At 44.7% G+C, this 20,973-nt stretch overlaps 1 protein-coding gene and 1 long non-coding RNA gene across 3 annotated transcripts; one reads left to right on the top strand and one right to left on the bottom strand.

Moving 5' to 3' along the window:
- Window positions 1-223: 223 nt before the first annotated feature.
- Window positions 224-15,154, top strand: LOC123370444. Its single transcript, XR_006579411.1, has 3 exons — window positions 224-516; window positions 8,073-8,156; window positions 14,322-15,154. It is a non-coding gene; the product is annotated as an uncharacterized LOC123370444 (long non-coding RNA).
- POLR2L (RNA polymerase II, I and III subunit L) lies at window positions 13,546-19,327 on the bottom strand. 2 transcript variants are annotated; one of them, XM_045017023.1, is made up of 3 exons: window positions 19,175-19,327; window positions 17,529-17,636; window positions 13,546-13,977 (listed from the first exon to the last, which is right to left on the bottom strand). In XM_045017023.1, exons 2-3 carry the CDS (start codon window positions 17,621-17,623, stop codon window positions 13,869-13,871), a joined length of 204 nt encoding a protein of 67 aa, XP_044872958.1. In that variant the 5' UTR covers window positions 17,624-17,636; window positions 19,175-19,327; the 3' UTR covers window positions 13,546-13,868. The 2 variants fall into 2 exon arrangements, with proteins under 2 accessions (XP_044872958.1, XP_044872959.1); XM_045017024.1 differs by lacking the exon at window positions 19,175-19,327 and adding an exon at window positions 19,002-19,136.
- Window positions 19,328-20,973: the final 1,646 nt, after the last annotated feature.

Raw genomic sequence — 20,973 nt, 5'->3', positions numbered from 1 at the left:
CACTGACATCTGAGACTCATTGCTTCTCAGGAACTCTGCCAGTAGAATAAATGACAGTCCATACCCCAGTAACTTACAGTCCAAGTCAACGCCTCTGAACTGCTTTCCGGTTATCTACAGGTGTGAGGGGAAAGGAGAGATCTCCCTGTTCATCTGCTTGAAAACAGCTAAGGAGAATATTCCAGGTGTGGCACATTCAGGTGATTAGCTTGTCTTCGGTAGCCTCCCTAACAGGAAGTTTCTCCTAGCAAGGTGTCCATATGCTCTAATGAGCTCCATGCTGGGGCAGGGAGGTTGTTGAGCTTATTGCCAAGATAAGGCCTTGGTCTGGGGGAAGAATAGAGCAAAGAAGCATTGTGGAGTGTATGTGCTTGATAATCAACTGACACCTTATTTCTGTGTGTGTGAAAGGAGCACTGAGGAGGCAGGAGAGAGAAGAAGAGGGGATGTAGGAAAGGGTGAGTAGGAACGGGAAGTGGATCTTTCCAGTGTCTCCTTAAACATCTCTTGTATAAGGTAAGTGCCATTAAGTCCGTCTTTGTGGGTGGGGAGATATAGAAACTTTCCTCCCAAGTTCGGCTATTTCCCAGGATTGTGGCTGACTCTATGTGATGACTTTGCAGCCAGGCTCTCCCATGGAAGTGCTGAAACTTGTACTTGGATCTTCTTAGCAACTTGTTTATTTATATGACTATTTCTCTCTACAGCACTGGATAACAGGAAACTCTCCGATGTCTTCTAATCAGAAGACAACTCATCCCAATCTGCTATTTTTCCACAAGAGACTCTGCCTAAAGCCTGTCTTCATCTAGCTATATTAAATTCTCTTTATTCCCTTTGTCAGCTAAATTTGCAATTTTGTCAAAGGAGGCAATCAGGTTTGTCTGGTAGGATCTGTTCTTTATGAACCTGTGTTGCTTATCGCTCATCGTGTTGTTCTCTCATAAGGGACTGACATATTGATTCCCTTACTATATTAGCTTGACTTGAAAATGCACTTGCTTGCAACAAGTGAGTGAAACTGACAAGTGGGTGTGCAGACCTTGCCAGACATCGGTGACCCCTGCTGGAAGCACCGTTGGCAGAGTGAGGAGAGGGCTGTTCGTGTATCAGGGGAAACTCTGACTTTCTCTTTATTAGTGAGCACTTCTAAGGGCCTGATCCAAAGGCCAAGGAAAGATTCCTACTGACCTCAGTGAGCTTTAAATCAGGCCCTAAATCCCCTAGTGCCTCACTTCTTAACTATTTAAAACAGGGAATTTGTTCTCTCATCAGTTGCAAGTCTTGCCCTCTTGTTTCTCATGTATGTTAGTCGGTAGATATCCTGGTAATTAACAAACCACCTGTGGTTTATAGGATGCCAACAATTAATTCTCTTTCCTTTTTCTCTGTTCCTGCTCCACAGAGCTTCACATCTGACTCCACTGCTGTTCTCAATCTGTATTCCACTGCCAGAGTCAATATTTCTCTTATATGAGGCCCATGTGCAGGCTATTGCTGTATACAATGAGAAACTTAAAGTGAGGCAACTGCATTATTGGGGGAGGGATAGCTCAGTGGTTTGAGCATTGGCCTGCTAAACCCTGGGTTGTGAGTTCAATCCTTGAGGGGGCCGCTTAGGGATCTGGGGCAAAAATTGGTCCTGCTAGTGAAGGCAGGGGGCTGGACTCAATGACCTTTCAAGGTCCCTTCCAGTTCTAGGAGATTGGTATATCTCCAATTTTTATTATTATTTTATTATTATTATTATTATTTATTATTTTATTATTATTATATTATTAAGCAGTTCTTAGACCTTCTGCTGTGCGTAATCCACTAACTTTTATTAGTAATATCTTAGCATGTGCAGTGCTTCAGAACACAATGGGCCCACTTTTTGCAAGGGCAAAGCACATTGCGGGCTGTGCTTTCTTGACAGTCTGGCCATGAGCATCACAATGGGAGCTCCTGGGCACTGAGTGCTATTGAATACCTGGCCCTGATTTATGTGCCTAAACGGGAGCTGAGATCTCTTGAATGTCAGGCCCTAACTGTGGGAGGTGAGCCCTTGGAAATCTGTCCCCCTGCAAACACTGAATAACAAATCTCCCAACATCTCAGGAGAGAGAGGTAAATGGATTTATTCTCTCCATAGATTGGGAGAGCTAGGTAAAGTGACATGCCCGAGGCAACATTATGAATCAGTGACAGAGACAGATTTAGAATGCAGGCGTTCCTTAAATTCTGAGTCTTTTTTTATGATTTCTTTCCCATTACTACAGTCCCCCTCTGCACTCCACCCTTCCCTAGTCAGCAGCTGTCAGAAGCTGGGGAACCCAGCTGTTTTCTTGTCATCTGGTCCATGGGATTAAATTCACTCTGTACAGCATTTGTCTACAAGTGTCTTGGGGACCCAGGGCTCAGTCACTGCCTGAAGTAGCGTCTCCTGGTGCTGGTGTAATTTGGTCACTGACATGACTTTAATACAACCCTTAAGTATGCATTTGTTTCCAGTAAGCCCTTGAGTACAGCCAAGTCCTTTTTATATTGAAATCCAGGATCCTCCATAACATTTTATTATGAGGTTTGCTATTTTTGGAGCTGCAGTTACCCTGTTATGAGCAAGGCACATAACATCTTTTGATATGAAATCATTAAGGGCCCAGCAGAGTTCATTACAGGGGCATTTCACTGTATTAAGAACAAATCAATACCACATACTAATATAGCAACATGATACCTGGCTTCAGTTATGAATAGTACAGCTAGAAATGGAGACAATATTCTCTTGGCCTCAGTGTGCTCCTCTTCCAATATATTACCTGTTGTGTTTTCCCTAGTTGTTGTGGTGGATTTATATTTGGACATGATCCAATGGCTATTTTTTGAGATATCTGAACACTATATTTTTAAGGCATAGGAGAAAGATATCGCCAATGTAACTTCCTGATCAAGGAAGGATGCAGGTAGACCCCCATTGATTTCAACTGAGCTCCATGGGGGTCCTTCCAGAGAGAGATCATTGGAGGATTGGGGCCCAAAGCACCATCTTTTCATGCTTGGCTCATGCACATTTCCCTAAGTAATAAATAACTATGGAGCAAGCATTAGAAACTTCAGCCTACGAGAGGATTTTGAAGGGAGGGAAGAGGGGAAGTTATAAAACATTTTAAGCAGAAGGGGGGGCACTGCTGGCAGCGAATTCTCTGGAAGGGTCACTTTCCTTTGGAATGATCTGCCCTGGCTCAAGATCTGAATTAGCTGTCCTTCTGGGCATGCTGTATAGCCTTTCTAGTTGAGTCGGCATTGGCGGAGGGCTGAGGTGGTACAGGGTGGTCTTTCTGTCTACTTGTAAGGTGTTTGTGGGGATGGGGCAAAGGGCATTCTAAACTGTATTATTAACATGACTAAATGGTGGGCAGAATTCTTTCCAAGGAAATCAACAGCAAGTCTATCCCATAAAAAGAATTGGAACTCTGGCCTCCCCCAGCCACCTGCCTTCCAGAATTTCTCCGTAACCATCAAGCCCTGCTCTTGTGCATCTTGAAACGTTCCCTTTTGTAGCTGACCCAGTGACTTGTTCCCCCCTCACCGCCATCACGTTTCTCGTGCCCATCACAGTGTCTGATGTTGATGTGAATCTCCTTCGGCTGTAATTTGGTTGGGGTAACTCAATAATCCCTAGAGGATGATGGGGTGGCTTTGTTTGGCAAACAATTACTCAACAGTGGATTTTAATTATTTTTTGCCTCTTGAAATTATGCTTAATGGAGAAGAACAGCCATTTGTCAAGGCCACACTTAACACTGACTGGAACCAAAGGGGGTTTTCTTAAAGCCACGCTGACAATAAAAAATCAAGTTAGCAGTGCTTGGTGCTGTAGGCTTTCTCCATAATGATCTGACACGCTCAAGCCATTATTAACTTAATGCTTTCATTTACTAGATCATTCCTGGAGGAAGCCCTCCTGGTCTAACGGCTATTGCTAGTTAGAAAAAAGTACAGTTAATAGCTTGGGCTGCACTGGGAAAGGCCTACAGCTCAAGACAAAGTTAATTCAGTTTCGTTTCGTTAAATTTCTAGCATGAACTTAAGCAAAGCCTTTTGTTCTACACTTCCAGCCCAGGTGTTCAGTTTTTCATTATTGTGAATTTATTTGTAAACTTAATTATAAAAGTACTGAACTTCCAATTTTTCAGGGCACTTTTAGCTTTAGGGCTTCTGTACATTAGAAAATGTTACTGTGTTTAAAGACAATTGGTAAGAGTCGTGTTAGCTGGCCTGGTACTAACTGGTCAGTGTAGACAAAGACAAGTTCTGTTTCAGCAACCCAGGTTTTAATCGTGAATAGCTGACGCAGTGCTGAACTATAGTTTGCCCTGTTTTGTGATGACTAGTCAGTTACATTTAGCGCCACTCATCTCGTCTCATTCATATCTGAACAAGGCTAACGCTAGTAATATAGACAGGCCTTAGTGAAAACCCCCGTAGCTTGTAGTAGTCACAGCAGTCTGTGAATAAATAAGTTGAGATCACTAGGCTATAACCTGATAGATTTTTAGACTAGCAAGGACTACTGTGATGATGATATAATCTGAAATCTTGCATAGACTTTCAAGCCCAACAACTATTCACTGAACTTGAGTATCTGAGATCCCATCTTGATTTAAAGACTCCACCTGTTGGAGAACTTATGAGGTTTTTCTCCTTTCCCACTAGCAGTTTTTAAACAGTTATTTAATAAGGGAAAGCAGGAAATATATCTAGAAAAGGATGGTTAAAGTGGTTAACCTACCTGTTGTGTTCTGCACTGTGTGTCTGCCAACCCAGGGGTAGGGTTTCTGTACACAATTAAATTCCCAGTAAAAGCTCCATCCAATATTGCAGGAGTGCACAGTACGGTGCCCAAGGGCTGAACACAACCCGTAGAGGAATAATAGAACCTAGTTCCTGACTGTGCTATAATTGCAGAATGAGTATGAGGCTGATCAACTTATTGCAAGTGAACTGCAGTCTTCAAAAAGCCACTTCTATTTATCAGTCTGGAAAGATACAAGTAGAAGCAAATGTTAGGACTATTATAACAGCTGGACTTTTCTGTGGTATTTGTCACAATGGTATCTGAAAGCCTCATAAACTAGCTAGCAGTCTCACGAGTGGGAGAAATTGAGGCACAGAGAAATTAGGTGACTCGTCTAAGCTCACGTGGGAAATCTGTCCTTCGCTCTGCTACTGCACTCAGATCTCTTGAGACCCAGCCCAGTACCTTAGCTATAAGCCTGTCCTTCCTTCCCCATAGCTGTACATATTTACTGCTTGCTTTTAAGTTATGCAAATGAGTGTGCTAATTAGCTGGGGTCGTTCTGCTCCTGGCAAGTAGTTAACATGGCCTTCATTGGGGCAGAGATATGGAAAACATCCCAGGTAAAGCAATGGGAATCCTGCCTGTCAAGGGAGGATCAGATTAGGCTGTTGGGCCACATTCGAAGCTCATTGAGGTCAGCATCCCAGATCAGGTCCCTAAAGAGAGGTATTGATGACGATTTTGTTTAATACACACAGCATATTTAAAGCATTGCGATACCATGGTATTAAGAAGAGCATAATATCGAGGTAGAATACATTCAAATCCAGGGGTTTAGTGCAGGCCCTTGTCTAGTTAATTTCAAGTAGACAGACATGGCACTGATACTGAGCAAAGTGTGGATCCTAACATTTTGGCTCAGGTCCTTCTTGTTTAAAACCAAAGGCCTAAATTTTTCAAAAGCAACTGGTGACTTTTGGGGTACCCAACTTAAGACACTTTGTAGAGGGGTCTGATATTCAGAAAGTCCTAAGCATCTGCCCCCTGAAACCCAGGTCCCTTCAAAATTATCTCATATTGGGCATGCAAAGTCACTAGTCACTTCTGGAAAACTTAGGCCATAGCCCATAACATTTGGCTTTTTAGGAGTGTTAACTATGTTTATTCCTTGCATGCCCAACAGCTGATATGTTTCCTTTGATCACCATTAGGCAGGGGCGGCTCTATAAATGAGGCTGCCCCAAGCAGCGCGGCGCGCTGCGCCGCCTTTCCCCAGTCCCGCGGCGGGTCCCCTCTTCCCGCGGCTCCGGTTGAGCCGGAGCCCGGGACGAGCGGACCTGCCGCAGGCATCACTGCGGCGGGTCCGCTTGTCCCGGGCTTTGCTTCAGCTGCCGCAGGCATGCCTGCGGGAGCTCAACTGGAGCCAAATGCCGCCCCCCCCCACCCCCCCCGGGAAAGGGCCACCCCACGCACCTGCTTGGCGCGCTGGGGTCTGGAGCCGGCCCTGCCATTAGGTCTGCCCCCAAAAGCAGAAAATAACCAACAGGTTTTATTAAAGCTCTTGCTCTTACATTTGGGAAGGATAAATAAAGGATTTTCCTGCATCTATTTCTGATTCAGCTCTTACAAGGCATTATGATTACATTCAGCACAGCACATGTAGAGTAGGTACCACAAAAAAGTGGGTCAGGCTATGGAAATCCTGTGCGCTGCATCTTGGTCAGGGCCGGCTCCAGACCCCAGCGCGCCAAGCAGGCGCGTGGGGCGGCCCTTTCCGGGGGGGGGGGGGTGGCATTTGGCTGCCTGCGGCAGCTCAAGCAGAGCCCGGGACGAGCGGACCCGCCGCAGTGATGCCTGCGGCAGGTCCGCTAGTCCCGGGCTCCGGCTCAACCGGAGCTGCGGGAAGAGGGGACCCGCCGCGGAACCGGGGAAAGGCGGCGCAGCGCACCGCGCTGCTTGGGGCGGCCTCATTTATAGAGCCGCCCCTGATCTTGGTTATAGTTATATAGAAGGGCATTATGAAAGGAGGTGTCTGACTGGCTCACTGAGGCTTTGACTGTGTGTATCGCTCTGTAAATAGGGTGCCAAAGCCACAGCAGGTGCAAACTTCTCTACAAAGTGCTGGTATGTAGAGTTCTTCCCAGGGCCGCCCAGAGGATTCAGGAGGCCTGGGGTCTTCGGCGGCAGGGGGAATTGCTGCCGAAGACCTGGCACTTCGGCGGCGGGTCCCGGGGCGGAAGGACCTCCCGCCATGGGTCTTCGGGGCACTTCGGCAGTGGGTCCCAGAGTGGAAGGACCCCCAATTGCTGACGAAGACCTGGAGCGGAAGCTCCGGGGGCCCGCGCCCCATGACAGTTTTCTGGAGCCCCCGGAGCGAGTGAAGGACCCTGCTCCAGGGCCCCCGAAAAACTCTTGTGGGGGCCCCTGTGGGGCCTGGGGCCTCAGGCAAATTGCCCCACTTGCCCCCCAGGCGGCCCTGGATCCTTCTAGGAATGCTCCCATGTTAATCTCGAGTGGAAGTGCAGATCTCTAGCATAAAGGGCTACGTTATATCTTCATTCATCAACAGTCTCAAAGTCCAGGTTGAATTTGCAGGACTGGCAGCTGGAAAATCACGTAAACTCAGGATACTTGATCTGGAGTCACTAACGAGACAGTAAAGTGGAACCCTCCAGTGAGATGCTTACAGGGTCACTTTTCAGGGTAGAACTGCCCTTGAAGATCTGAGGCCCAAGATTTTGTGTGCAGCTGCACTAAATGTAGTTCAGTTCATGTGCTGCATGAGAATATCTTTGTTAAAATTGCTGTTTCAAAGAACTATAAACAATGTTGCAATAATACTGATGCCCCATTGTGTCTTTGTAGAGGATCTAGCACAACCTCTACCCTGAAGAACTTCTAATAATTCTGATATGGAGATATACCTATCTCCTAGAACTGGAAGGGATCTTGAAAGGTCATCAAGTCCAGTCCCCTGCCTTCACAGCAGGACCAAGTATTGTCCCTGACAGATTTTTCGCCCCAGATCCCAAAATGGCCCCCTCAAGGATTGAACTATAACCCTGGGTTTAACAGGTCAATGTGCAAACCACTCAGCTATCCCTCCCCCTCTTAAATAGCTGTCTCTTATTGCTCACTCACCATTTTTGTTAGAGTCCTAAAAACCCAGTCAAAGATCAGGCCTCATTGTGCTAGGCACCAAACAGCCAATGACTCAGTCTATAATTCAGGTTGCTTTTAGTTGTTTAATTCTTTCTATTAATGTTTTTTTATTTTGTGTGTGTTCTAGTTTCAGGTTAATATAATCTCAGATGCATCCTTCCACCATAGAATTCCAAACTCCACTTGGAAAATAAAAATGATTATGAAGCAGGTAAGCGACTATACTGTGGTGAAATCTCTGAGATATCTACAGGTCCTCTAGCTGACAGATTTCTACATTTAATTTAGTGTTGCCCCAGTAGCACAATCTCTTTCTAGTGTTTCTGAGTAAACTAAGATGAAGTGAAAAGTTCTCCCTTTGTGAAGATTCTGGGCAGATCAAGTTTGCCTAGAAAAACAACCCCCTCCCCCATCTTAGCTTTCAAGGTTCAATATTGATTATTTCTGCTGTGCATCAGTTTGATTACTCTTTTCAAATAGACTTGGTGGCCTAGAAAGACGATCTGATGTGCTCATGTTAGACTCTAGCATTTATCCTTCACTTTTCTTATACAACATCTAAGTCATAGCTGTAGGAAGAGAACCACTCTCGGAGCATTCATAGTCAAAGGACCAGGGGTGAAATCCTGGCCACAATGAGGTCTATGGCAGAACTCTCATTGACTTCATTGGAGCTAGGATTTCAACTCTGGGCTCAATGTTAAGAGCAAATCGCCTACCAGATAGTCTTTTATGGGAGCAAGATGGAACACTAAGTATTCAGAAAAACTATTTGTGTAAGCATTTTCCAGAAATAGCCTTCCCGATACTATGCTCATATTTACAGACTCATGAGAGAAATGCAAATGCATCCTGTGATAGTTACACAGTTGTAATTAAAATATTATAATAGCCTTGGAACTCCCTGTAATAAAATGACTTAATTTTTTGGGGATTCAGAATTGTATTCATGAACTCAAGTGTCCTGTTTACACTTAAAGTCACTTCCGTGTAATGACAGCAGCCTAACACAAATGCTGACTATGTGCAACAATAATACAAAATGTGCAGGAGATTCAAGTTCTTGTAAACACATGACTACCTGCTAAAGCCCTGATTCTGCAAGGAGCACTATGTGGACACAGGGATCTGCCTGAATAGAGTTCCTTACAGGTTTGGGATCTTTATTCTTTAGTGCAGATATTAAATCATCTACTCAGCAGCACACAGAATCAGTGCCAAATTCTTCTCTACTACGTGGGTGCAACCCCAATGAAATCAATGGGGATGCACCCACTGGCTCAGAATAAGTACTTCCATTTAGTAGCCTGTAATGGGTTCTGCATTGAACATTTAAAGAGGGTTTTTCTAAAACCCACCTCTAAAATGGGAAAGACAACTGGACTTTCCCAATGTAAGCATTACTTTTTCCACACAGCTTAAATAGATAAGAATGGGGGTAGGAGTAGGGAGAGGGGGTGTTCTTGAGAAACCTGCACATTCTATTTTAGAAATAGAAACATGCCCTCAAATGTTTAGAACTCTAATTACTGTGTTGTTTTGATGACTGGAATGAACTGAAAGCACTCTATACACCTATTCCACACTCAAAAGATACAGACCGTGTTGGTTTTTCATCTCACCAGTGCGATGGAGGGTTTGATGACATTCTGTTTCTGAACTCCAAACACACACTACCTGACATCTTTCAGAACATGTCAGTCCCTACATAGGTACACAAGTGTTCATCATACAGTCTTGATCCAGCTCAGCTGATGTAAATTGGGATAGCTCCATAACCTGTCATGCCAGTTTCTACCAATTGAACAGCCAGCCTTTGGCCTTAATCCACATTTGCCAAAATCTAGGGTTTGGGGAGAGAGTGAGTATATGAGTAGCCTAGTGGTTAGGGCATCCACTTGGGAGGTGGGAGACTCAGGGTCCAGTCCCCCTGCTTCAATCACTTTCCAATTGTTTATCCCTAGCAGAACACCTTTGACAGAAGAGACAGAGGGAGCCCCACATCAGAAATCCCATAGTCAGTGGTTAAAGCACTAAAGAGGCTTTCTGGATCATGGTGTTGTTCCTGTTACTTCCCCTCTCCCGCAAGCCATCCCTAAAAGTTAGGCACAGGGCTGCTCAGTGTTGCACCACCCAAGTTGCTTTGGATCTATGGCACAACTTCACAAGCTGCTGCTGCATTCTCAGTCTTTTTGCTGCCTCACAGTCCTCTTATGTCTTGTCTCTTACATTTTTTTCATTTGGCTAGGTACAATACAACCTTAAATTTTCTTCCTAAAAAGCTTTGCTTCAAAGGGATAAAAGCATGTATTTTTGTCTGAGTACCTGGGAAAACACTATAGATGGCTCTCAGGCCACAGACTGTATTGTATCAGAAGAAAGTTGGAGAACTGTTTCCTTACTGCTTATGGCTTTAGTCATATTTCGTAAGGACTCTATGCTAGTTTCTTCATACCGATGAGATCAGCCTTTAGGTTTTCTAATTAGCTAACTAAATACAGATTCTTCCTTATCTGTAGTCCCAAAATTAGCAAAGTATAGGTTAAGAGATTGAGCTAAGACTTCAATTTTGAAGCTAAGTACTTCATGTACCTCTGTTGCATCTTCTAGTGTTTTTTGCTCATTCCTGCTCAGCACCTTCCACCTTCTTTATTCCTAAAGCTCCAGGGTTTGTGGTGTTGAGGCAAGCACTAGCCTGTTCCAGTACATTGACCATTTGTGTGATCTCATGACAGATCATTTTCTGTGCTGATATAAAATCTCAGGATGTTTGACAGATCCAGGGCCTTAGCTAGGACTATGGTGTGGACAGGTTGTCTGAGGTGCTGTATTTTTTTTTTCCAGTGCTTGTTTACTGACTTACCATTCCCACTTTTTTTTTTTTTTAAAGCAAAAGGTCCAGTCTTTGACTGCAAGAGACTCAATTTGGAGTCATAAGGTAGGAAAGTCCAAGATTTAAGCACAAACACAATGGGAGCCCAAGAGATATTCTAGCACTAGAAAAGGTTCAGAAAAGGGCAACTAAAATGATTAGGGGTTTAGAGAGGGTCCCATACGAGGAAAGATTAAAGAGGCTAGGACTTTTCAGCTTGGAAAAGAGAAGACTAAGGGGGGACATGATAGAGGTATATAAAATCATGAGTGATGTTGAGAAAGTGGATAAGGAAAAGTTATTTACTTATTCCCATAATACAAGAACTAGGGGTCACCAATGAAATTAATAGGCAGCAGGTTTAAAACAAATAAAAGGAAGTTCTTCTTCACGCAGCGCACAGTCAACTTGTGGAATTCCTTACCTGAGGAGGTTGTGAAGGCTAGGACTATAACAATGTTTAAAAGGGGACTGGATAAATTCATGGTGGCTAAGTCCATAAATGGCTATTAGCCAGGATGGGTAAGAATGGTGTCCCTAGCCTCTGTTCGTCAGAGGATGGAGATGGATGGCAGGAGAGAGATCACTTGATCATTGCCTATAAGGTTCACTCCCTCTGGGGCACCTGGCATTGGCCACTGGCAGTAGACAGATACTGGGCTAAATGGACCTTTGCTCTGACCCGGTACGGCCGTTCTTATGTTCTTAAGAGAAGCATGTCTGTTGAGCCCCCCTCCATGTCTTTTGAACTAGATCTGTGGTTTTAAGAAATGAATCACTACTTCCATTGTAGGACCTACACAAACAGAGTTCTAGAGCTACTGCCTCTATTATCACACTACATTGTGTTGCATCTGTTCTGAAAGAAAATAGACTTGTGTCCCCAAGATGACTTTTTTTAAAAAAGTGTGTAAAAACAGGGTATTTGCTTAATATCACAGGAATTACTAGAAATAAATCCATGTTAGCTCATTTAATCCAGCCTCTGCACACCAGTGTGCAGGATTGTTCTCCAATGGAAGAGTCTACTTTTGGAAAGGTACCTAATGTACACGACTGTGTCCCTTTAACCATGAAGCCTTAAACAGAATGTTTTTAATGTATTTTCCTAGATAATATGGCAGATGTGCAGAACATAAGCTATCCAACTGTGAAACACAAATGCCAAAACTAATCACTTAATGCCCTTTGCATTAGGATAAAGCATGTCTTTTAAAATAAACCGTCCACATTCAGCAGTTTTTCATTTGGAAAACTGTCAGTAATAAACTGAAAAGGAAGTTTAAACTATAAAGATTCCTGGGACTGATCAATATAGTTAGAACCTTGGTAACTTCTCTTTTATACAGAATTGTTAACGCCCAATGAAAAGTATTGTGGCAAAACTGGTCCATTGTATTGAGGCAGTTGTGCCCAGTAATAGTCCTAGTTATTAAATAGCACTCATCTAGAAACCAGATTTTGTTTAACCCAACTTTGCAGTTTTCTTTATGGGGAAAAAATCCAGTTACTTTTTACTCAGTAGCTGAGCTGTATGTGCCAAGAAAGTGAATGTTGCCAAGGAATATGGTCTCCAAGTTAGAGAATTATTGTATTATCTGCTCCAGTTTATCTTCTAGCAACCTAGTGTGGCTATGAATTATGTCTGACATTTGCATGTAGGCTGAAGCTGCATTCTCAAGGGGGAGAGTTCTGGGCATGCACACAATGCAGGACCTGTGCCTCTTACTCTTTGTGGGTGGTGAGGGGGGGAAATTGTTGAGGAAACTAAGTCTTTCAGCCAGAAGAGAGAGAGGTGCCACATGCTGAGAAGGGTGCAGTAAGTAGTATAGTCCTTCCTTTAGCTATGATACTAAATTGATGTCTCTTCTGACAGCATCCCAAGGTTAAGGAGTGACTATCCTCCAGACTTGTGGTGGAAAGACTTGCCTAACACTCACTCTTTCTTAAAGAGGTAACAGCCAAGATTTATGTGCATTACTGCTGAGGACCCAGTGTTTAGTCCTGCAAGCTGCTGAGCATTCTGGCCGATTCAGGAAAGCAGTTAAGTACATATGTTACATTAAGATGTGAATTGGCCCACTGACTTCAATAGGACTGCTCATGTATTCTTAAGTTGAGCACCCAACTACCTGCTTTGCTGAATCAGATGGAGGGTGCTCAGCACCTTGCAGGATCAAGGCCATAGACCTCTGTCCTGTCAATACTAATATGCATTCTCAACTTCACTTAAGTTGTTAATTGGCTTTAGAGGAACAACTCACAAGTTAAGCCTGTTAAGTGTGTGCAGGATCAGGGCTATAATCGTTGCTCCCTTTGCTTTTCCACAGTCAATGTTCTAAACTAACTGAAGCATAGGTGCTCCCAAACTTAGTTCTAGGGAAGGCCATCTGCCTCCTTCACAGGGGTAGGAAATACCCCCTATCACTGACAGTGAAGAGGAATGTCTGCTCTTACAAAATGACCTCTCTCTTCTTACACAGTACCTATTTTCCTTACTCTGTTGGAACTCAGAACTTCAGACCCAGCCTCTTCACTGACCACTAGTGTAGACAACTGCTCAAGAGAAGGAACAACTTCATCTCAGCATTGAGTGGTGTTTTAACTTTAACACAAGGAATTTCAAGTTTAGTGGACACTAAAACCCTAATCCAGAAACTGAAATTGGATTGGGGAGAGAAAGGGAATAACTAAATACAATTCTGTAATAATCACTAAACAACTTGGCTACATTTCATAAAAAATTTATTAAATACTGTTACTGGGTGAAAATTTCTTAAAAGGACTGAAGGAAAGGGAAACTGCCTACTTGACTGTCAAGCTGCTGCAAAAAACCTTCCATCCATACTTTAAACTCCAATGCTGGACTGTAAGTGGATTTCATCTTTCAAATGCTTCCTTGGAAGAGATTAGTGGCTGGAGAGTGAAATCCTTCACTGGCTGGTGTATGAATGGCTTGCATCTCTCTAATTCCTAAACAGTTCAGTTGGAGGCTTGCTAGTGGTGCTTTTTGGCCCATATGGCTGCAGTATGAAACCATCCACCCACTGCTTATTTCTCCAGAGGGGCATAATTCAAGAGCTTCTCAATCAGATCCACGTGGGCTAGCAGCATGCGACGGCAACAGTATCTCTTCAATCCTAGGGCGTCCAGGGCATCCCTGACAATGAACAAATGACACAGTGAAAAAGCATTCCTTAGAATAGTAGCATTGAAAGTGGCCCTAAGCGACATACTTAAATTTAAGAGTGACAACATACTTTAAACTAGAGTGACAAGAGAAACACAGGGGTAGTTAGCAGCTTTTAAGAGCTCCTGCTCAGTCCTGGACAGGTATCTTATTTCTGTTAATGTTCTTTTCCAGTGTTGTTGCTGAGCAGGATACATAGCTGAAGCCTGCTCTTCCTGTCAGATTAATTAAAGAAGGGGGTCCAACCCTTTCTGTGGAACTAAAGTTAAACACAGAGTCAAACTGACATTGATATTTCCACCTTGTTCTTACAGGTGGTAAATCTGACTGCCTAATTCCCATGGGGACACAATTAACTGCTTTTGGAAATCCAAACGCTCTGTCTAGTTCAGAAGGATTCTCTCCACTATGAAAGACCATGTCAAACTCAACCCATGACCAGTCTGCTGAATGCAAGTTTTTCCGGCTAGGAAACATCTTTTTAGACTTCATGGTTGTGAACATGACTTTTAAATAAGCCCATGCTTACAGTATAATAACTGAGTAAGGGGACTTGGTTTCACTATTGTTGCAATTGGTAGCATAGAGGGTGACCTACTCTGGTTTAAAAATCTGAATGACCAGAAACATTACCCTGGTAACAGGGATGCTGTTTAGAAACTTGTACTATAACAGCATCCCCACTACTGTGATAAAAGCCTTAAACTGTCTGGGATTTTAAGCCAGTTACTTGGATATGGTTTGGTCACATCTATACTAACTAGGAACCTGGCTAGTGTAGTCGTAGCCCAAGTTCTAGAGCCAGAAACCCTTCTTCTGATATTACAATGGTGTAACTCCACAAAGTTGAATTGCTCCTGATTTACACTAGTGAGATCAGAACCAGGTCCACAATATGTCAAAACAATCCTATCAAGTCTCAGACATACATTTCTGCCACATACAAATAGTTCATGATGGCTTTGGCATTCCTCTAAGTAGAGTTACTTAAATTAAAGACTGAAAAAACAAATACACTATCTTGGAACTGAATGGTAATTAGTAAGCTACCACTGAAAACAGCCATGATAAATAGCTATTAAAATGAGCATTACAAAAAAAATTCTTAGAAGCCTGCTCTGCATCGTTACTATAGGCTATAATTAACACAAATTGCCATAATTTCTTTCCTGGACCTGTAGTATCTGAGCTCAACAACATCCACTGGTGTGATCTTTCTGGAAGGGCACTTACAAGTATGCACTCCAGGATAGCAATGGGATTTAGGAAAAGTAGTGCCTGGCACATTCATCGAACACAACTGACAAATGAGAAATAAAATCTCAGTTGTGAGATAAGTCTTTTCTACAACCTTGGCAAGAAGCTCTGAAGAGGCTAAAGGGGTGGATTAGGAATCCCCATGTGTTTAACGGCTAGTCAAGGGAAGATTTTAGGTTTTAGTTGTTTTTTTTTTTTTTTTTTTAAACTAATCTCAGCTTCATAGTCTCTCTGGTAAAGCTGGGAGTCTTAAGCCCCAAACCTCACTGAAAGCTGGATTTGTTAGAAATTGTCTTAACGGGAAACAGACTATGCAGAATAAACACTGGAAGTAGTAATACATAATGAATTGTCAAATGCATAATGAATTATTTTTTCTGATCTGCCAATTGTACATAACAGTAAAAAATTACAAATGATTTGTGTGATTTACTTTTAAATGACTTATGAAAGGAAAGCTTATTTTCAGTGCACAGTGTTATGCTTCCTAATGTTGAAGCAGACACTTAGGATCTGTCTGGTACATAATTGAGATTTATAGCGTGACTTGAGAGAAGTCTCCTTCAAGTTACAGGATAATTTTAGTTCTTGGGCAGCTCCAAGTAGACTGTGTTAAATGTGGAGTAGCGTTATGGTTATCAACCAAATATTGAGAGAGAATTATGTGATTAATCATTTCATCTGAAGAATAGAACATACTCCCAAAAAACCCTCAGTCAGCTCTCAAAGATGACTAGCAAATTTGGGTGTCCAACTTGAGACACCTTAAAAAGGGCCTGACTTTCAGAAATTACATACTCCAGCACACAGCTCAAGTGGGTAGATACCCAAAATTACTAGTTACTATTGACAATCTTGGCCTCCACTTTTCATCCCCTCCTCTTTCCTGTATTTTCCAGTTGCAGTCCTGATGTAACAAACTGCTGGCAAAGTTGAATTCAGTTTATTTCCCCCCCCATACAGTATTCATCTAAGGGCATTGCTACACTAGAGAGTATACAGAGGCACTAGTAGCTGTAAATGTAGCTGCTCTACGCCAGTGATAGAGAGCTCTTCCACTGGCTTAACTACTCCTGCCCCTGTGAGCGGCAGTAGCATGTTGGCAGAAGAAACTCTCCTGCTGACATGGGGCCGTCCACACCAATGCTTATGTTGGTATAAATTATGTCACTCGGGGTGGTTTATTCACACCCTGAGTGATGTAAGTTATGCCAACATAAACTGTAGTGTAGACATAGCCTGAGATTGTTGGGTCTTTACTCAAGCCTCTGATCATCCCTTTGGCTAGGTGGCAGAAGGATTCACTAGGTGACATAACAGCTTTTTTCTGCCTGTATGGTTGAAGGAACAGTGGTGTGGCTTTGTGGTGAAGTCTCCATTATAGCTCCCCCTTCAGCTATTAGAAAAAGCGCTGGACAGAAAGGGTAGTTTTTCTAAGTTGCTGAACACTTACTGACTTCAATAAGAGATGTGAGTGCCAAGTATATCTGAAAAATCAAGTGGTGGGTGCCCTTGTTCATTTTACAGACAAGACATAGGGGGGCTGGTGAAAACTCCTATAACCCTGCTGGAAACTTAACAGGCAGGGAAAGCAGTCAAGTGGCAAACTAGGGCCTGTGAATATTTACACATATACTTTAGGCACTACCCCCAATGAAGTCAATGGATGAATACTGAGGGCCTGTCTACGCTACAAAATTAGGTCAACCTACAGCCACCGCAGCAATTAAATCAGCTGTTGGTGTCCATGCTACCATCCTTCTGCCAGTGGTTTACATCTTCACCAGGAGCACTTGCTCCAACTGCAGTGGGGCATTGTGGGGCACTGATAGCTGGAGCAAGGGGCACTGTGTGCCCAGGATGGGGATCAATTTTACAGCAGGAGCTTGCCAGAAGTGAATTGACATTCTTGTCAGTTTCACGGCTACTATTTCACATTTCCTCTCCAGCTCCCCTTGAGCCCAATGCCCTGCTGACAGTGCAGGGGGGAAGAGCTGTGAACCTGGTGGCTGACTGTCAGCGATGGGGCCGGTCTCCAGTGTCTACACGGACACTGCACCACCCTAGCTACATCGACCTAAGCTCCACATCTCTAGTGAAGGTGATGTTATTAAGTCAATGTAGTGGGCAATTTACATCAGCAGGAGCACCATTGTAATATAAGTCAACATAAGATGCCTTACGTCAATCTACCTCTGTAGCATAGACCAGGTCTGGCTAAGTCTTTGCAAGATCAGGGCCAAGGAGCATAAAGAAATACTTACCCTTCTGTGTACTCTGCTTGCAGAAGGCCAAGATATGCCTCCCACTTATTTCCAACTATTTTGCCGCAGGTGAAGCATCTGACTGGGATAATCATTTTCTTGCAGTAACTGTCAAAACATTAACCAAATAACGTGCTTACCACTTGTGTTTACATGTCAGAATGCATTTGATGCATCTATAAAATATCACCATGGAAGTTTTTCACATAGGGCAAAAGGGAGGTGGGAACTCCAGGACTGCACCACTGCTGGAAGGGTCAGCTCCACCACTCAAGTATAAACATTCTCGATTTGTTTATTTTAATGATACTACTGGATTGATTAACCTATTATTAGTATAGAGCAGCTGTATGCCAAGTTTCAGTCCACACGCAATTTTAACACAACCCCCTGAGGGTATGTATGTCTCAACTTACCACAGTGTGCAGAGTACAGGCACTACACACCTACTTCCACACTGCCGTGAAAGGCAGGCTGCATTCCCATTCCTCACTGTGGTACGTACACAGTGCAGTGAATGGCCCTGGCAGCTTCCCCACTGCTGGAGCCTTTCCCTATTGCGGGAGTGGAAAGGCTCCGGGAGCGGGATGGTAAATTTACTAAAAAGAGCCATGTAAAAGGCACTCGGGGGCACCTAAAGAGCCTGTGTAGGGCCCTTTAGAGTATATCTACACTGCCCACATTACAGAAAGGCCAAGGCAACGCTGTGAAATGGGCAGTATAGGTGATGTCTACACTACCCATGTTACCCTGCGGCCGCGGCAGTGCTGTGACATGGGCAGTGTATTATTGCTGGGCGAGAGCTCTCCCCAACAATAAAAAACCCCCACTCCTAACGAGCGGTGGTAGCTTCATCGCCGGGTGCGCTGTCTATACTGGTGCTTTTCAGCGCTAAAACTTTTGTCACTGGGGGAGGGGGGTGTGTTTTTTCATACCAACGAATGACTAGTTTTAGCGCTGAAAGTGGCAGTGTGGACACAGCCTCGCTGGTTTAAGCGGTTTACACGGGTGGTATGTGGTGTCCTGCGAGACATACCTTGGATTAGAAATAAAAAAAAAAGGGGGGGGGGCCGCCGGTGTCTGAGTGGATCAAGTGCCATGGAACAGGAGCTCCGCGCTACAGCGGTGCTAGAGCCAGGGCGGCAGCCAGCGGCTCCGGGCTGCTTTGTTTAGAGGAGAAACAAGGTTCACGGTGGGGGCCTGGCCCGCGGCGACTGGTTGCAGGTCCTTCCGCGGGACGCCGGGCCCTTCAACTCCGCGCCGCTTCCTAACACCCGCCCCACCGCCCGGGGCCGGGCCCCGCCCCGCCTTACACCCACCCACCCGGATGCGCCGGCCCAGGCCCATCTCCCCGTCCCGCCTGCGGGCGGAATAGGGGGGAGGGGACGCTCGGGGCTCCCCGGCCGAGCACTGTACCAAGCGCGCGCGAAGCCGGGGGGGTGGGTGGGTGGGGGGACCCCGGGGGGTGCCTGCCTGCAGGGAAGAGGCGCGGGCCGGTCCCAGGTGGATGGCTCCGGGCGGGGGAACCGCTCCCGGGAAGGGGGTGGTGACGGCGGGGCCCGCTCCGCCTCCCAGACCCCGGGGAAGGGGCCCGGAGACCAGGCAGGGGAAGCTGGCGCCTTCCCCGAGTTAGTGGGTCCAGTTACCTCAGCAGGGCCTGCACCGCGTCCGGTAGCTTCACCCCACGCGCCGCGGCTGCTCCTCCAACGGCAGTTGCCCCGCTGTGGGCGATACCACTATACCTGATTTGGCGGGGGGGGGGGTCAGTGACGAGGCACAATGCAACCGGGGATAATAGTGATCTACGGCATAGCGCACGTCTGTGTGGGGAGATAAACAACCCCCCCCGGCTTCAGGATGGTACATCCCAAATCGACGGCATCTCGGTTGGCTCAAGATAGCCTCGTTCAGGGAGGGTTCGCGATTCGCGTGCGCTGAGTGGCAGCTGGCGCTCTCGAAGCGTAGAGCACCCAGCAGCAGCTGGAGCAGCGGAGCACAGAGGCTGGAGGCAGCGGCGGCGCAGTGTCAGGTATCTCTCTTCGCTCCTAACGATTCCCATGCGCTCTCTGCAGACACTTGTTGCTTGGGCTTTAATAACGGGATGGAAAAGAAGTCAGATTTCTCCCCCTCCCATCTCCCAGCCCAGCTAGTGTTTGGGTTTGTGCATGAGTGGAAAGTGCAACTGGTGGCTGCAGCTTAGCACCAACAAGTTGTGCCTGCTTGCGGGGGGAGCAGGGAGGAGAGGTAGAGCTGAAGAGGGGCTTCTCTCGGTTGCTTCAGGGCATTCATCACCTGTTGTTGTTTCGGGGTGAAGTAGGGCAGGGCACGGGGTGTTTCTGTTCTGGACACCGCTAGTTGTAGATTCCCTTTTTGCAATGCAAGAAATGCCCCTAGGGTTCTGTCGTGGTTTGCAAGGACATGCCCCCAAGGCTGCTTGGAAGCCGTGATGACCAGCTGAGATTTAAAAACAAGCAAACGAACAAAAAAACCCCACAGAGTGCAAAATCCCTTATCCTAACGGGGAGAGACTTAAAAACACCCACACAAAATCTGCCCTTGGAAATTAATCCGACCTGATTTCACAATGCTGTCTAGTATTTTATTAATATGGTGCTTTTGATTCGAAAGGGAGTCTCTGTCCAAGTGAGTGACACTTCATAGATCTGATACTTGATGTCATACAAAAAACTTACTATGTACAAATACAAATCTCTCAAGCTGAAGTAACCATTCCAAAGGTCAATGGAGGTGTGCTTCAAGGCACCCTACGTTTGCAGGAAGGGAAATCTGATGTTCTGCTTTGTATTTTAATAATTTTTCTATTAAAAGTGAAGTTCCTGAATCTGGCAGCAATTGTGGAGGTATTTGCACAAAAAAAGTCACATACTCTGCCAAATTAAAAACAGACATCAATTATTGGTAGTATTGTTTATCTGTTACTAATAGCACACACAAGTTTTAAAAAATAAATAATTTTTAAAAATCCAAGTTCTTTGCCACTCTGTTTAGTTTTTACGCTTCTCTCAGCTTGTATGAAGAAAATCACTGTGGTTTCTTTTACTCTTGTTTATTGTCAGTTTCACTTCCATGTTCTTAGTGATGAATTTCTCATACAGCAGGGGGATGATTACTGGTTTAAAACAACGGTTTTCATTTAAATTAAAACAAAACGGGGAGTGTTCTAATTATTTTATGTTGGTAAGAGAGTTTATTTTTACATAATCTAAATGAGAGCCAAATTAAACTTGAAAATGGCCCTGTAAGGGACAAATGTTAATGTGGCTCATGTTGTTAATGTAAATTTAAAAGACAATGTGTGGCCAAAGTAAGAATGTTCCAATTTAACACTGGCACGCACCAGTCTTGGCTCATTTCCTTTGTGCTAAGGCAGTAGAGCTCCATCATGCACTGTTAGAAAGCTGCTGCAATATCTAGGGAGAAGAGC

This window comes from Mauremys mutica, chromosome 4, assembly GCF_020497125.1.
Source record: "Mauremys mutica isolate MM-2020 ecotype Southern chromosome 4, ASM2049712v1, whole genome shotgun sequence".
NCBI classification, from domain to species: Eukaryota; Metazoa; Chordata; order Testudines; family Geoemydidae; genus Mauremys; species Mauremys mutica.
This window is presented reverse-complemented; position numbering and strand designations above follow the sequence as displayed.